Source organism: Pyxicephalus adspersus, chromosome 9 (genome assembly GCF_032062135.1).
Source record: "Pyxicephalus adspersus chromosome 9, UCB_Pads_2.0, whole genome shotgun sequence".
Classification (NCBI taxonomy): domain Eukaryota; kingdom Metazoa; phylum Chordata; class Amphibia; order Anura; family Pyxicephalidae; genus Pyxicephalus; species Pyxicephalus adspersus.
In genome coordinates this window covers 33,463,973-33,482,636 of record NC_092866.1, presented here as the reverse complement: position 1 = coordinate 33,482,636, position 18,664 = coordinate 33,463,973, and the positions used below count along the sequence as shown (strand labels likewise).

The window sequence follows — 18,664 nt, the reverse complement described above, 5'->3', positions numbered from 1 at the left end:
AGTCCATCCTGCAAACGCCGATTGCGCTCGGCGGGGGCAAGTTTGGATGATCCAATTTCCATGGTTTCCCCAAGGTCAGGCACAAAGGATGGGAACTTTGTAGGTGGTGTGGTGTTGGGAGTATTCACCAGAGGCCTAGGTTTCGACTGAAGGGGAGAACGACTCCTGGCTCTTCGGACGGCTTTCTCTAGGCAGCGCTCCCGGATCCTCCGGTCAACACTGATGGACTGCCGTATTGCGAGATCCAAGGTGGATGGAGAAAGGAGACCCAACAGCAGGTCTTTGACTTGATCGCTGAGGCCTTGACAGAAGCGATGAAGTAGAGCTGCGTCTCCCCAGCGGGTACAGGTGGCCCAGCGCCAAAACTCTGCTGCATATTCCTCCACGGGACGTCTCCCCTGAGCAAGGTATTCTAAATTTATTTCCGCTGAACTGAACGCCGGATCATCTGGCGGTAAATTGAATGCCCACCTCTGCGGTTCACCTTTCAGGAGGGAGATGACCACTCCAATTCGTTGACAGAGGCTATATCGGGTAATGGTGTACAGGACAGGCTCTCCTTAAATGGCCAGGATGACCAATGACCTTGCGCCACCTGGCACCGTCTGATAGGAGACTAGGTAAATCCCCTGCGGCTGATTGGCCGCAGGGAATTCAAACTAACTATGTCCCGCCCCGGGGCGAGGCAGCCGGGTGCCACGCCCTCGGGGGGTACAAGAGGGACGCATGGTGACACGCGCACCTCTTCCCACAGCACCCCTAGGACGTGCACTACTTTGCACTTGCAAAGGAGTGCTGAGAGCAGGAATATCATTAACCACATCTAAAGGGATGCAAGGGCTGCTGCCTGGCTGAACAGTAGTTTGGCCAGGACGGATCCCTCCGCCTGCAGAGACAGACAAGCTGCGAGCAGAGCAGCAGCCTCGGCCATGCTGCCTGTTACAGCGGCGTCTCCCTCTGTGGCTGGGAACCCCAGGGACACCGTGGGCTCGCAGGACGGGTAAGTTCCTTACAGAAGCATTAAGGACTCAAATTGATCTGTAATGGACTGTAGATGAGTATAGAACAGGGAGCAGGTGTGTGCTAATTAATTGCTATGACCTCACTATTGACAGAGCTTAACAGATCCTCCTGAATCCCGCAGCTGCAAATTAATCACCCTAAATGGCGTATTCCCGACCCCTATGGCTGATTTATCAAAGCAGTGTACTAGCACTCAGCTCTGACTCCCGGAAATACGCCTCGTATATCGGCACGTATATACGCGTGGCGAGCTTACACACACTTGATAAATCAGGCCCATTATTCTGCCCCTGTACAAAGCATTGGTCAGACCAATTGGATTTGGAGAGAGTGCAGAGAAGGGTAATTAGGCAAATAAAAGGAATAGGGCAGCTCAGCTATGAGGAGAGATCAGCTAAACTGAATCTTTTTATTCCCCCCTGGGAAGAAACGTATAAGTGGGGATATGATCACCCTGTATAAATATATAAATGGGCCATATAGAGAACTCTCTTTCCAACATTTTCACGTTAAGATCATTACAAAGAACAAGAGGGCACTTTTTGTGTCTGGAGGAAAAGAAGTTTAAGCTCCGGATAAGGAAGGGTTCTTCACTGTAAGGTCTGTGAAAATGTGGAATTGGCTCCCTCAGGAAGTAGTTTCAGTAACTACTATAGGTTGTTCAAGAAAAATCTGGATGCTTTCTAGAAGCACAGAATATAACTTGGTATTAAGGATTTAAAGTAAAGATAACAGAGACTGTTGATCCAGGGAACATCCGATTGCCTCATGGAATCAGGAAGGAATTTTTTTCCTCTGTTGAAGCAAATTGTACCAGAGGTTTTTTGCCTTCATCTGAACCAACTGTCTGAAATGGTTTATATCTGGGATATGTTTATTTCTCTAGTGGTTGAACGTGATGGAATTATGTCTTTTTTCAACCTAACCTACTATGTAACAACAATTGGTGATCAGAGATTTGAAGGTTTATACATTGGGGTAATGACAGCAAGCACAGACACAGCTTTCATGCTGCAGCAGATGCTGCTGGTATACTAAGGGTAGGAATATTTTACAGTGCAAGGTGGGCGGGGAGCAGCACAGCTGATCGCCGAGGTCTATAAAACACGCCCACTCTTGGGGAGCTCACATTGAAACTGAATCCCATTGAAAAAGATAGGATCCGTGTGCAGACAGAGCAGAAATAGCTGATTGTGACGTCATTGTACATGCCCAATCAGCTGGTAGTACACATTCCTAAAGTAAGATTATCTCAAAGGACAGGCTAACGAGGGATCCATTGTCCACACTCTCGTGAGACGCCTTCAGCCTTTACAGCACTCTGCGAATTCCGTGATGTGCTGACAGGCACACTGTCCTCCGTTGATCTGCAGTCATTACGCTGATCGTTGAGGCCCCCCCCCCCCCCCCATATTCACTGGGGCTGGCTCAATAAGCGATGGCGAGGGCATGAAGGTTTGGGCATAATAGGTATAATTTATCCATATGCACATGTGCCAGGACATCATGTCCTCATGCATGCGCCCTTATAAGCAGACGCCATCCATTAGCCTTACAAGGCGGGAAGGCACACTTCAGCACCCTAGCTGCTCTGCAGACATTTTTTTTTTGTGAGATATCGATCTTTTTTTGTGAGATATCGATCTCTCATCCAGCTGTCAAATTAGTAAGAACCCTCTTTTACTTTGTACTCATCATTATGCTTGACTTTAAAACTTGAAATTTAATAAAAACTCAAATTACCTTTATACCTTCACAATATAGCCTCAACAACAAGCTACTTACCCTTGAGAGATCGATTCTTCTCTCATCCAAATATCAAACTGGTAAGCCCCTCTCTGATTTTCCACCATTGTTAAAATGCTGAATTTGGACTTTGTCCACATGACAATATATGTATTTTCCCTTTACTTCCCTAAATTTGAAACACTATATCATAATAATGAAATATTACCCTTAGGGTATTGTACTAATTAAGGTAACCACTTTCAATAATAAATTGGGCATTTCGTTTGAGCAGTGAGTACTATTATAGTATAGTAGTTTGTTGTTATCCTGAATCAGTTTGCCACCATTTTGGCACAGTATACCCTGTTGAAGTCACCACTACTTCTACTTCAGGAATGTCTAAACTTTTTGCAAAGAGGGCCAGATTTAGTGAGGTGAAAATGTGTGGGACCATTCAGGGTTAGTGTGGGCGTGGTCTCCGCAGGTCCTGCACAGCACACCCCCACCAGGGTGACGTGAGTGATTCCCTGTGCATGGAGTCTGGTGTCAGGCCAGGCTACATGCAGAGCACGTTCTTGGAATCAGAGTGGGCGTGATCTGTGCGGGTCATGCACAGCACACACCCACTATAATGACGTAGGGGATTCCCTGTGTACACAGGACCCCTGTCCTGCCGATTATGCTCGCCGAGTAGCGGGCCGATAATTGCAAGGCTGTTAATCAACTCTAATGAAATATAAAATAGCTTTTTATACGCATGTATTGTATACTGTGGACAACAGTGCTGGCTGGCTGCATATTAGTGATTTTATGACAGAGACTGCGGGCCAAGGGAAATCTAAACACGGGCCGCAAATTGGCCCCCGGGCCGGACTGTGGACATGCCTGTTCTACTCCTCCCGGACCCTCTAAAAAGTTTACATTTAAGAAAATATATTTTCATAGACGACACCAGAATCTTTTCCAGGGAAAGCAACTAGTTACCTGCTGGTCCAAGCGAATCCCAACTAATATCTAGTAGGTGTTTTTCCTCCTTTTTTTTTCTTCTTTATAAATGGTTTACAATCACATACATCTGATTATGGTATTTTGATTTATCCCTCCATGTTGACACAATAATATGTATAATAAATTCCTCATACAAATACACATCCTTACACAAGTTTTTTAGGTTGATGTCAAATTTCAGACAATATTCTTTTGGATGCCTATCATAATACTCATCACATATTCAGGTCTTTGGAACATGGTATATTATCATCTGATTTTTTGATATAAGTTTTGAATTTATTGTATCTCCACTGTGTAATCCTATTGAGAATGTGTAATATCCTTAAATCATGTTGAACTTTAAACTTGCATTTTAACAGAAGCCTTGTATTATCTCATTCCATTGTACTTTTATCATAAAGTCTGGTATAATGTTAATTACACATCCCCTGAGGAAAGCTAATGGCGAAACGCGTTGGGATACGAGACGTTAATGTTACTAATAAATCAGGGATATTACTGTCTACCTAATTGGTTACTCTTCCCATGCTTATTATTGGGAGAGACCAAGCAATGCACTATGTAATATATTTCTATGGAAGCTGTAATTTCATATGTTTGTTCTTCACAATATAATAATCTTTTGCCACAAAAAACGCTAGCTATCCTTTATCTTTCTTCAAACTTAATATACGTAATTTACGGGAGTGGCTCTATATATGTGTATGGGTGTTCGGATTAGCACCACCCTCTATTTTAAACCTACTAAGATGTTTGAAAGGGTGCTCAGCTTGTCTTGTGACTTACAAGTATAGCTCATCCCAGGACTGTAGTTGAACAATGAATGATTTGCAGCACACTGATGAGGTTACTACTCTCGTCTTTTGTCATAAAGCTCTATATGGACAGAACAATAAAACGTGGAGCCACTGCTGCCTCCTCTTACCACTTTAAATATTGTGATTAGGAAGGTAGTATCCAGACAGGTTACTGTATTGTTTTAGCTGTATGTAAACATAAATTTAATCATTTTAACCACCTGGGCGTTACACTTATGTCTAGATTTCTGTACCAAAAGCGGTACACTGTTTTTCATGACATTTTTTTTTTAAATTGTAGACCTGTAAGTTACAGAAATATGTCTGAACAAGGGTCTAGTAGATATCATGAATATAAAAAAAAGTTTGAAACACACAATCATGTAAAAAAAAAAATGTACTTTTAATAACATTAAATAAAAAACACAAAAATCAGCTTAACCCCCCAGTGTTCTAATTCTGTCAGTTTTTTGATGCAAAAAGTGATCCTATTTTTTTTGCATAGAAATTTTTGTTTATATTGTGGGCTTGTAATTCTTAGGATTAATTCCCGGGTATGATAATTATATTTATTTATTATATTATAATCATAAATTATAATATAATACATAATTTTAAATATTTTAAAAAAATAATGAAATAGTAGACAACAATGTAATCTAAAAATAAAATATAAAATTAAAAAGCATTGTAATCTGCTTTTTAATTTCCCTCTCTGACACAGCCCCATACATCACCACTCACATCACCTGGAAGATGACTCATCTTCTGGGGTGATGTTAGTGGGGATTTCCCTGCCTGCTCACAGAGACGCTGGAGCTGCTGCTGCTGCTGCTGCTGCTCGCATCTCCAGACAGATGCAAAGCACAATGCAGGATTTCTGCATTATGCTTCACATCTCACTGCAGATGCCAGCAGCAATAGCAAATTTTTTTATTGCTGCTGGAGGAGCTGCGGGGACCGGGTAATTTCTTTCAGTGGTAATCTGATTGTCACACAATGTATGACAATCGGATTGCAATATAAAGTTTGTTTACATTTTTAACCACCTGAGAAAAGTTCGGGTTTAACACTTTTTGCAAGTGTTTTTACCCCAAACTAAGGTCGGGTTTAACGGCCAGGTAGTTAAGGAGTAACAGGAGTATTTTTTAATTGTTATTGTAGCTTGTGGATTTTACTGTACAAAGCTTTACTTGCTTCAGTATTGAATTACATGTTTTAGTTTTACCAAGTTTCAGGTAACTTTTTTGAAGTAGGTATGTACCCTGCAGCCTCAATCCTAGGAGTATTAAATAAAAATACTAATTAGATAACTGGTGGTATCTTTAAATACATTTTGGCAGGCTTTGACAATCTTAAAGCACTACTGAAAATGGTGTGGCTGTGTAAATATTTTGTAGTCTTTAGATTTGAATCTGGAATTCTTTAATAAATTATTTTAAAGTAATTTAAATAGGTGTAAATTGACCAGAAGTATTCTTTTAATATAGGAACAGTAGGACCTTCTGTTAGGAGATATCTGCCCTAAATAGAACTGAACTGAGCATCACGGTTTGCAAGGATTTTTTCTTGATGCTGACAGCAACTTAAAAAACATGCATGGCTTTTTTGATCCTTGTCTCCTACTGAAAGAAGAATAAAGGATTAAACAATTGACAGGAACCAACATGGTTCAATCTCTCCCTGAGCACTCCATGGGAGCACTTCTGACCATCGAACCTTCTCGTACGAGCTCTAAATCAGCTTGATTGCCTTAAATATCTATTTATACCCAAAACTTTTTTATTTTTGAATAGAATATAGAGAGTCCTTCTTACATCCTGTCCTGGGGACAACTTTTTTTACCTGACAGAAGTAAAAGAAATTAAGCGTAATTATAATCAGTCTATTGCTAACATCACTATAATCTGTTTTAGATTTAACAATGAATATCTGTACAACCATGAGACTGATGTGCAAATGCTGCTGCTTGGTCTAGTAAGCTGATGATTCAGTATGGAGCAGCTGCTCAGTCACTGGAAAAGATTTTAAAACTAGCTTAGTGCATCTGTTCCAAAATCCACAAATAAAAAATATATAAATGTGAGATTTTATCAAATACATATACACCTCCATACATTTTTCCTTTATGTTTCTATTTTTCTTTGGAGAGAATGCTGCATGTTCAACAGGAATTTTGTAACCCTTTTAAGTTTATCCCAAAATACCATACTGTTAGGCTAAAGCCCAAGTGATAGGAGATGATAAGCCCAAGTGATAGGAGATGATTTCAACATGCATTGTCTCCTGATGGCCAAAACCGGCAGATAAGGTCTTTTACATTCTATGGGCACAATAACCTCCCCAGCGGTAACCCCGAGTGTGACTCAGGGTGAAAAAAAGATGCTGGAAGCGGTAAGTCCGAGTCACACTCAGAGTAGGTAAACCTTTGGAAAACAATAGTAAATAAAGCGCTTACATGATCCGCCAGCGTCCTCCATCGTCCTTCATGTCTTCTTCCTCCGGGTGGTGTTTTCTGCACCCGATAAGTCACCGTGGAGTTCCTGGTCTAAAAGCGGTACATTGTTTTTCATGAAAATTTATTTTACAGTATAATATAATAGTATGAGATTTTAATTTATTTATTTTATTATTTTGACATGATTTTGTGTTTCAAATTTTATTATACTCATACTATTATATTATACTGTAAAATAAATTTTCATGAAAAACAATGTACCGCTTTGTAGATTAATATTCAGAATTTCAGTGATACACAGGGTAAGAAGTCAGCTCTAACTTCTTTTAAAACAATCTAAACTGTTAATTTTTTATTCAAAGAAGTCGCAAAAGGCTCTGTTGTGCAGGCTTCCAGTTTTTTTTAAAGCAGGCTCTTTTTATAGTAAGGTGTAGTTTGTATGTTAGTAGTAGTTGCTCCCCTGATACACTTTTGTTCTTTGAGAATACAGGTGCTCAATTGGCATTATTTTATACACAGAACATAGATCATGTATATAGCTTTGTTTGTGTGCTTTCACAAATATATTATTTTTATTAACTAAACATTTACAATGTATTTCACCTTAAAACCGCTATGATATAGTAATTCCTGTAGTAAATGCAGGGTGCACCTATCTCTTTAATTATCTCTATAAATATATAATGATGGTGCCTTCATTAAGTTCCAGCCAGGGAATATAAAATTTTTAATATATTCACAGATACACAATTTGTTATTCTGGCCAAACACCTTTCATGGACTTTTCAGCAGCAGACTCAGAAGTCTAATCCAAGTTATTTTTAAACTTGTGTTAAAATGTTTAAACCTTGTTGTTTCAACTGAGCTACATGTCCATGTCAGGAATGGGCGTCTAGAGATCATAGAAACCTAAATTAGATGAAAATGAAAGTCAGTGCAACATAAAGTATTTATACAGCACATAGTCGGGTCAACAGAGATGAAACTGGTTGAATATACTGCTGCAGGAAGATAGATTAACAGCTGTTCACATCCATATTAAATGTAAAACTGTGGCCATCTAATAAAGAATAAAAATGTGCTGCAGCACTTAAGAGGACCTAAACTAACATTTTTACCTTAAATAAAAGTCAATAAACACAATGGGAGTATCATTCTTCTTAGAAACATTAAGGTTTGACTGCCCCAGAGATAATTACACATAAATGGAAATGAAGAAAAAAGACTGGGTTTATGCTGGCAAAAATCTAATTTATATTTGGCATAGCAGTAAGAATGCTAATAAGTAGGTGAGTATACAATAAGTACAATTCAATAGTGAGTACATCTGATGAACGAGGCTTTCCCCTAAAAACTGACAAGGGGAAATGTCTTTAGTGCTGGACATAAGCTGCCTAAATATTGGTACTGAAAGAATCACGATGGTGATTGTCTCAATCCTGACATGTTTCGCCAGTAGGCTTCCTCAGGTGTAGGATAGAGACCATTAATGCGACTGTATAATAAAGTACAATACATTTTTCAATCATTGAACAAGCAAATAATCATAAAAGTAATGAAATCTAGATGTTCATCAATCAGCTGTCACATAAAAAGTGACTGTTTTGTGGTCAATGCAACTGTCTAAAAAAAGTACAATAAATTCTTCAATCATTATATAAGAAATAATCATAAAATTAATCATAACTAAATGTTCATCAATGAGCTGTACCAAAAAAGTGTCTGTTTTGTGATTATTGTGATTGTATATTAAGTTACAATACATTTTTCATTAATTGTGCAAGGAATTAATCATAAAAGTGATCATAATTGGATGTTCATCAATCAGATGTACCATAAAAAGTGACTGTTTTGTGATTAAATTAAAGAATTATGGGAGAAGAATTAAAGAAGAATGGGAGCAAGCTCTCAATGTTTGCCCAGAAACATTGATCACTTTTATGATTAATTCCTTGCATAATGATTGAAAAATCTGATCACAAAACAGTCACTTTTTTGGTACAGCCTATGGATGAACATTTAGTTATGATTACGTTTATGATTATTTCTTATATAATGATTGAAGAATTTTTAGTACTTTTTTACACAGTTGCATCAATCACAAAACAGTCACTTAGTTTCATTTCGTTATGATTACTTTTATGATTAATCCCTTGTATAATGATTAAAAAATGTATTGTACCTTAATAAACAGTTGCAATAATCACAAAACAGTAACTTTTTTAGTGCAGCTGATTGATGAACATCCAGTTATGATCACTTTTATGATTAATTTCTTATTTATTGATTGAAGAATTTATTGTACTTTTTACACAGTCACATTGATCACAAAACAGTCACTTTTTATGGTATAGCTGATTGATGAACCTCTAAGATATGAAAACTTTTATGGTTAATTCCTTGTTTAATGATTGAAAAAATGATTGTACTTTATTATACAGTCGCATTGACCACAAAACAGTCACTTTCTATAGTATAGCTGATTGATGAACATTTTTTTAAGATTACTTTTTTTGATTAATCCCTTGTATAATGATTTAAAAATCTATTGTACCTTATTATACAGTTGCATTAATCACAAAACAGTCGCTTTTTTGGTAAAGCTGATTGATGAACATCTAGATATGATTACTTTTATATATAATTCCTTGTTTAATGATTGACAAATGTATTGTACTTTAATATACAGCCGCATTAATGGTCTCTATTCATCACATGAAAAAGCCTATTGGGGAAACACATCACCATCCGGATTCCTTCAGTACCTATATTAAGGCGGCTTATGTCTAGTACTAAAGGCGTTTCCCCTCGTCAGTTTTTAGGGGGAAGCCTTCTTCACCATATGTACTTACTATTGAATTGTACTTATTGTATACTCACCTACTTTTTGGCATTCTTACTGGTATGCCAAATTTAAATTTGATTTTTGTCAGCATAAACCCAGTCTTTTTTCTTCCTTTCCATTTATGTACCTTACATAAAAGGTTAGACAATCCCCATGCGATTGTGCAGTGCAAGATCAGGTAATGTAGGAAGAAGACAGAAAAAAAAATTTGCTTACGTAAAGCAAACTCCTGCTCCAGTCTTATTTTCCTGTTTAGTTCCTAGGTGGGGTCTTGCCTCAAGGGTTCATGTCACTGTTTGCCTGATGTAGATGCTTCCTTTTGCCTTGCTGTGACAGGATCCTTTTCTGGATGAGCCAGAAAAATGCCATCAACAAGGGCATGTTGTTGTCATTGCAGTAGTGAATCAGTGGTTTGGTTAACACAATACCTGTTGAGCCTGCCAATGATTTTCACTTAATGCCTAATGTGATTGTGTGACAATGATTTTGTATACTTTTGCATGGATATTGTATATTCTTACACTAAGTGCTCTTGAATTCAGGGAAACTGTTTACTGAACTATTGAATGTAACAACAAAATTCCTTTTATTGCTTTTATTTAAAAATGTATTCTACATTATTGTCAGTTCTGGTATTGGTTAGTACTATGATCAGTAATTCTTTTACGAGTGATTTAAATAACCACAGGTTAATGTTTAGGAGCTTTTATAAAAAGTTCACCCCATGACAAAAAGTTAATCTACTGGGAAGAAGTATTCTTGAAGCTCTAGTTCTGTTAAACAGGAGCACTGTTAGGACCTCAAACCCCCCTGCTACCATGTCATCCTTTATTGGTGGTATTTTACAAAAGTGTGGTAAATAGCAACTGGTGTTTCACTTTGCCTGGTGTGGTGTTACCTTGGTAACAGTTACTCCAGAAATGTGCCTCCCTATGGTTATAGTCACTGTTAATTTAATCAACAGTATGAAAAGAGTTTATTACAATAAACTCAACTAAAAATTAGCATCTCTCACTTCCCCAGCAGTATCCAGCTCATAATCCCAGCTCTCTTTCTCAAGCAATATACATTTTCACCACAGGTTCAAATCTCTTTTTGTTTAAATGTCAACCCTGTTCCATTCCATCTGATCATTCTTCCACGAAGGTTGATTTTAGAAAAAAAAAGAGGCTAGATGAACCATGGCATGAAAATTTTCATTAATTCTAACCTCTGCATAAACATCTTTTCATCATGTGCTCAATGTGCTCAATTGAGCTGCCCAATTATATTGTAGGTTTATATTCCCTATTTTATGTTGATTGCAGAAAAACCATTAAGTCTGAGTAAATACATCAAATCTCCTCTTTTTAAATAAAGTTTGCAAAAGCTTGTACCAGCACAATGGCACTGGTAATTTCCTCCCCCATCCCCTGCTGAAGGTGCCCTATCAGCTTACCAAATGGTTGTTAGGCTTACATTTTGGCTCTATTGTTTATTTTGCCCACTGACTTAGAATAAGTCTTTGTACTCATGTGCAATGGTTGTCGTCCAATAATCGGCTCAGGCTGATATCTGACGACAATCTAGCGTGTGTACAGTGCTCGTTGTCCGTTGCCTGAATGAACAACATAGACGAAAAATGATCATAATGCAAGTGAAAGGGAGAGAGCACCCTCCCCTCTCCATAGAGCAGAAAAGTGCTGTATATACAGCGCTTGTTCATGCATCGTGCAGTTGTTTGTCATTGGAAAGGATCATGAAAGGATCCAACAGCAATTATTGCACGTGTGTAGGCTAAGTTTTAAAATCAGAACAACCTTCTTCACTCCAGCTATTGAGAGTTGCTAACTTCCTTGTTTTGATCAAATAAGTTTAAATGTTATTGGTCAGGCCCAATCTCCAGTGTTGTGCTAAGGAAGGGAAGATTGAGATGGAACTGGAGCACTATCAAAAAGGAAAAAAAAATGTATACAGTACTTTACCTTTTTTGGCAACCTGACTTACGAAAAGTTGTTAGCATAGGAAAATGAAAGCTGCCAACTTATTTTGGGCTTTCAGTACCTGAAACAAGCATGACTGTCCAGAAGCATTCACCCTTTACAAATAAGTCATCAATGGAAATTCCTATATTAATTTTCCAGCAGGTATCTTAAAAAAATAAATAACTGGATTCCATTATCCCACAGTGCATGTAATTATATTTACAATTATTGCACAAATTTTGTGCATGTTTCTTAAAGTGGCTTCCAATTTTTAAAGTGGACGAAGTTACCAATTTAAACTTTAGGCTGGTGGTTATTGTAGAAAGGCACAGGCGATGTTCCTTCCGCAATAAGTGCTCTTACCTGCCTGCCCAGCCTCAAACTGTCAGATTATGCTGTATGTGCAGCTCAGCCTTGGCTCCCCTTCCACAGCTGAAAGAACAATGAACCACACCTCAGCTCTCTTCTATTGTGTTTGTGCTCACACATTAATCGCATAGAAAGTAAAGTCATGTAGCACCACCTCACTTCAAGTGCTTTGTGACTCCAGTGTGTAGGTTTTGCAAAGGTTAGTGTGAAATATGCAATGTGACAACAGAATAGTACATTTTAGCAAGGAGAGGGGGTTTTGCAGCTCACAGCACTGACTCTCACACACTAATTCACCACATAAACATTCTTGACAAACTGCATTTGCATATGAGCAAACGTTGAAAACGGCCACACATGAAACTGAAACTAAAAAAGATTGACAGGACAGAAAGCGGAAAGCAGAGAGCTAAGATGTAGATAAATTGGCTGGATGATCCTTGTAGTCCAACTAACAGAAAATTAGCTGACCTCAATATAATTGCTGCAGCTTCTAAAGTTTGTTGTTTGAAAGTTTACCCTGACAGTGTACAGGGTAAAGCTAATTAGAAGCTTGCAAAAAAGTATACTTCCATTGCAGTTTGTGTTTGCAAGTGCATTGAAGTGTACCAATAGAAGCCTCATTAGAAACCTAGATTAAAATAGCACATTTAATATATAATTATGTGGTTGCAACAGTAAGGTCCTGCAAAAAGCTTTATTATTTCTGTAATCCAGTCTGATTTGTAGCCTTATGAATAAGTAGTGATTACTTCCTGTATGATAAAGTGTTTGGTGTCACTGAGATAGTAAGGGAAGGGAAACTTTTCCTAACAAAGACTTGGATAGCACTAAAAATCCAATATTCAATTTTAATGTGATGTTAAGCTTGTTGGTGCTTCTACAAACAAACTTACCATGTGGACAACACACAAAATGATAAATATATGTATCCTAATATCATCAGCTACCAGTATCTGCTGCATTGTATACATTTGTAAAACTCTGACATTATTAGTTATTGGAAACTAATGTTTGATGTATCACTCTTTCTGCAGCAAATGCTGTAATAAGCTAAACTTTTTGAAAGCTAGAAGATGCCAGGGCCAGTCACATTTGGACGCAAACATCCCCTTCCTTCCTGTCCAAACCCACTTTTCTTGAAATGGCTGACAGAATGTCGAGATTCCGCTTCTGAGAAAGGCTTGAAAACACAGTTTGTATACCAAAAGGTAAGATGTGTAGTATATTTTACTATACAGCCTTTGTCTGAAATGAAAAAAGGGCATTCTCAGTGGTTCTATTTACTATATTGTAAGTGCATGCTGTCACAAAAGCATTCTGGTAAATTACAAAATGTACACATGCAACATATTTTCAAAAAAATATCTATTTAACTTCTAATTACTGCATGATTTCAGCAGGCACAGTGCTGATCCATGTGAATATCATGGAATTTCTATATTTCTAAAGAACTTTTAGGTTTTTTTTTTTGTTGACATAGGACATGCTAGCATTACTATCAAGTTGTTTTTGATTCTCCTCTGGAATCACCTATAATTTTTATTATTTGGATCAAATGATAATTGGTAAGTTAAAAGAACGGCAGTGTGCAAAACTTAAGCTACGTACACACGGCAGATTTTTATCGCCCGATAATCGGCATTGGCCAAATATCGGGCGAAAATCTGCCGTGTGTACAGTCGGTGTCGTCCATCGTCCGAACGACCGTCCTGCTGGATCCACGGACGATGGTCGACAACCGATCCTAATGAAAGGGAAGGGGGAGAGCGCGCAGCAGGGTGCCGCTCCGTCGCTCTCCCCCTCCCCTCTCCATAGAGCATGAACGGTGCTGTATGTACAGCACCGTTCATGCATCGTGCAGTCCCTTGTCGTTGGAAAGGATCATGAAAGATCCTTTCCAACGACAAAAATTGCAAGTGTGTACGCAGCTTTATGCTATCAAGTTAAGTATTGCCTTTTTATATTTTGTAAGGCAGCACCGGAAAATATCTAAAGCATTAAAGTTACACCAAACTTAAGACCCCAATGAAACAGTTTGCTTTTCACTTGGGCCTATCACCTTATGCTTTTTAAATGTGATCTCATGAGCACAGGTGGGTTATTTACTGGTTAATCAATGCAAATACCCCTCTGTTCTTGTGCATATTTTGCTGCTGGTAAGACCTGGATCTTACATTAGGAAGGGGAGCTCACCAAAGAGTAAACATATCTCAAAGATAATATTGTATTGGCTAATAAATTATGATGTCTGTTGAAATTACTAAAATAGGACACGTAATGCACAATATTTGTTTAATTTATGGTGACAACCACTAAGGATTTACACATGCTATGCTGTTTCCTGCTTTTAAAAAAGCAAAACTAGTGCCTTCTTCCTCTGTGATTTTCTAAATGTGATTTCATGTGTCACAGTATTTGCAGCATAGCCAGGCAAGCTATTTATGAAACCTTTACCAGAACAGAAGCACTGCAAATTAGGCAAACAATTTTTATTGATTTCCAATTCCTAAAACCCACTCAATGGAGCTTATCTTATTTTTACTTTTGTTCCAATTAGGCATTGTTTTTATTTTTCATATTTCAGGTGAATGCTACTAAAAACAAAAAACAAAAATAACATCCATTTATAAAGCATCACATTTGCACCTTATGGATATGTGTTTTTCTGTGCCCATTGATCTCTGAAACTGACACAGAATAACCTCAATAGGATCTGTAAAAAGAAAAACAGAACACAAGAAAAACAGAAACAGCTGGAACACCAGCTGATTCTGCTGAATTAAATAGAAGACCCCGTAAAAGTCTGAGGACAGTGTTTTTTCTTGGTGCAGCACTATGGAGCTCTCTTTTGTGATTCAGAGCCTATGTTATCTGTCATATTCACATGTTTGATTCTTATCAGTCGATGAAGCAAAGAGAACACCACAGTGCTGCATATATAAAACAGAGGCCTTTTTCTTTTTACAATTAGGGTGGATGAATGTCTTTATAATACTTAGATAAGTGTCTTTTATTTCTTTATTATAAAAATGTATCATTCTTGTTTGATATGACCTGAATTGTTGCTTTTTTTTTGTTTGTTTTTGTCTGATGGGACATACTCTATCTTTATGCACAGGTGCATAGCAAATTTATTATATGAATTTTTGCTTTGTGCCTGATTAGACTGTTTTAGAAAACTGCGCACATCATTTCTGGCTGCACCAAAATGATTGATGGTTCATTGTTTGGTTTTCAATGTCTTGCCTGTCATACCAGAGTAAAATTGACACTGACATGCAACAGTCCTAAGCTGTAAGCCGGTGTTTGTGTATTAGTGGCAATGATAGATATGTTGCATTAGTGGTGGGGCCAAATATGTACATACATATATTAATTATTTAAAAACCGAAGGAGGTTCCTCTAATTTTTCAAACTTGTTCAACCTATGCCACATCCCTTAATAACAATTTGCACACAAACATTTTTTTACATAACAGGGTCAATAACCTTGGGACTTGACAGGCATTTATTAATTCACAATCCAATATGTAAATACGTCTACATGCTCCAATAATCAATTTGTGGTTGTTACAAATAGGCTTTATATATATATATGTTCTTGGAACATAGTCCGCTTCCTCAGGAACATAGCCTAAAAATTACAAAAAAAAATTCAAATTTAAAATGTCTTATACACAGTTGTGACTTGTCAATATCAGCTCATGCAGGTTACTCACTTCTGTTTCCACATTTATTTCCTCGATTGGACAGTGGGTCCTCGAAGGGGTCAGTTCTTTATTGAATAAGTTGATATAGATCACTAGCTAGGATAAAAAACCTTTATTAATTTAAATAGGTTCCTTAGCAGCAATTATTCATAATGGTTTCCAGAATTGTATAGCCATGTGTGCACCACTGTCCAAGCTATTGGGAAGTTAACTATATAATGCATTAGCTACCCATCACCTATTACATTATATTCAAATCGCCGGTGTAATGTGCTGTTGCCAGTAGCAGTATATATTTTTTTGTTTTTGGATTTTTGTGTATTATAAAAACTGTGAAAATAGTAACAGTATGAAAAATTGTATAAATTGTAAATCAACCATTGTTGTAAGCCACTCTGTGACTATGAATGTAAACAATTGATATTAATGTACTGTGCTTTTAATAAAATGGAAGGGGGATTAAAAACCCTCAATATAAAATTATATGATCTAACAGAATTGATTATTATGGCAGTTGATATTAAGTACATGCAAATCTGTCCAATCGAGGAACTAAATGTGGAAACAGAAGTGAGTAACCTGCATGTGCTGATATTGACAAGTCACGACTGAGTATTAGACATTTTACATTTTGTTTTTGTTTTTTTGTAATTTTTAGGCTATGTTCCTGAGGAAGCAGACTATGTCCTAAGAAATGTGTTGAACTGTTATAAGCCTATTTGTAACAATCACTGATTAATTATTGGAGCATGTAAATGTGGTTACATTTTTATTTGTTTAACCTCCTGGGCGTTTCACTGATATCTAGATTTCTGTACCAAAAGCGGTACACTGTTTTTCATGGTTTTTTTTTTTTTTTTTTTTATACTGTAGACTTGTAACTTACCGAAATATGTCCAAACAAGGGTCTAGTAGATATCCTGAATATATTAAAGTTTGAAACACACAATAATGTAAAAAAATAATAAACTTTAATATTAAAATTAAATAAAAAACACAAAAAAGAGATTAAACAACAATACATAAATAAATAAAAAATACTGAAAATGCAATAATTCTGTATACTGTATATATATTTTTCTAAAACACCTCCCTAGTGTGATAAATCCAACGTCACATACCTATAAACAAAACCACATAAATATATTTTGTATTATTTTGTATTGGATTGGATACAGGACTTTGTATTGAATCCAATACAAAATATTTGAATTTCCCGCCATGGCACACTGTCAACAGTTGCACGCACCAACATCATCAGGAATCGCCGAGGGATGTGAACGCCGAGCGTTCTAATTCTCTTTGTATTTCCATGCAAAAAGTGTTACATTTTTTACATAAAAATTTATTTTACATTGTAGGCTATAATTCTTCGGGCATAACTCACCCAAATATGTCCAAAATTTAATAAATTTATTAAAGTTTAAAAAAAATCTTAAATATATATATATTAAATAAAGATTTCTTTGTATTGTACTCAATACAGCTTTTTTGTATTGAATCCAATACAAAATGAGTTGAAATTCTCACCCTGCCTCCCGCCCGCACCGACGTCACCGGGAAGGCCCGGAGAACGTTTCTGCACACCCCGGGTGAAGACAGAGAGAGAAGACGTCTCCGGTAGAGTTGTGGGGACAAAATAAGTGTTTTTTTTCAGTTGTAATCCAATTGTCATACAAGATTATATGACAATCAGATTGCACTGTAAGGCTTGATTCTATTTTTAGCTACCCCGAACCTGGTTCAGGGTAAACGCTTTCAGCAAGTTTGTATTAACATTTGTATGTACATTTGTATTAACAAAAGATACATATTGGATTGCGAATGAATATACAGTTAGGTCCATAAATATTTGGACAGGGACAACTTTTTTTTTTCAAAGTTTTTCTAATTTTTGTACTGTACATTCCCAGAATTAATTTTAAATGAAACAACTCAGATGCAATTAAAGTGCAGACTTTCAGCTTTATTCAGTGGGTTGCATAAAAATGCGAAGAACCAAAGCCTTATTTAAACACAATCACTTCATTTCAGGGGCTCAAAAGTAATTGGACAAATTTAAAAGCTGAAAATAAAATGTTCATTTCTAATACTTGGTTGACAACCCTTTGCTGACAATGACAGCCTGTAGTCTTGAACTCATTGACATCACCAGATGCTGGGTTTCCTCCTTTTTAATGCTCCGCCAGGCCTTTACTGCAGCGGCTTTCAGTTTTCAGTTTGTTTGTGGGCCTTTCTGTCCGAAGTTTAGTCTTCAACAAGTGAAATGCATGCTCAATTGGGTTCAGATCAGGTGACTGACTTGGCCATTCAATGCAGTCTTCTCTTTATGGTAGATTTGGATATTGATACACCTACTTCCTGGAGAGTGTTGTTGACTTGGTTGGCTGTCGTGAAGGGGTTCCTCGTCACCATGGAAATGATTCTGTGATCATCCACCACTGTTGTTTTCTGTGGACGTCCAGGTCTATTGGCGTTGCTGATTTCAGCAGTGCTTTGTTTTTTTTTCTCATGATGTACCAAACTGCAGATTTTGCCACTCCTACTATTGTAGCAATTTTTCGGATGGGATTTTTCTGTTTTTGCAGCTTAAGGATGACTTGTTTCACCTGCAGGGAGAGCTCCTTTGACTGCGTGTTGTCTGCTACATCTTCTACATACAAGCACCCCCCCAATCAACTCTAGGCCTTTTATCTGCCTAATTGATAATGACATAAGGAAGGAATTGCCCACACCAGCCCATGAAATAGCCTTTG

The 18,664-nt window shown here is 37.3% G+C and overlaps 1 protein-coding gene and 1 long non-coding RNA gene across 5 annotated transcripts in view; one reads left to right on the top strand and one right to left on the bottom strand.

Annotated features, from left to right (window-relative positions):
- Positions 1–18,664, bottom strand: part of LOC140337598 (uncharacterized) — a 402,692-nt gene that overhangs the window by 76,934 nt on the left and 307,094 nt on the right. The window lies entirely within an intron of this gene.
- Positions 1–18,664, top strand: part of MUS81 (MUS81 structure-specific endonuclease subunit) — a 160,637-nt gene that overhangs the window by 58,979 nt on the left and 82,994 nt on the right. For 3 of the 4 annotated variants that reach the window (XM_072421313.1, XM_072421315.1, XM_072421311.1), the window contains exon 2: positions 13,233–13,406. The exons of the other annotated variant lie outside the window; for it this stretch is intronic. In XM_072421313.1, the coding sequence (XP_072277414.1) occupies positions 13,272–13,406 (135 nt within the window). In that variant the 5' untranslated portion in view covers positions 13,233–13,271. The remainder of the gene's footprint in view (positions 1–13,232; positions 13,407–18,664) is intronic. 4 annotated transcript variants of the gene reach the window in all.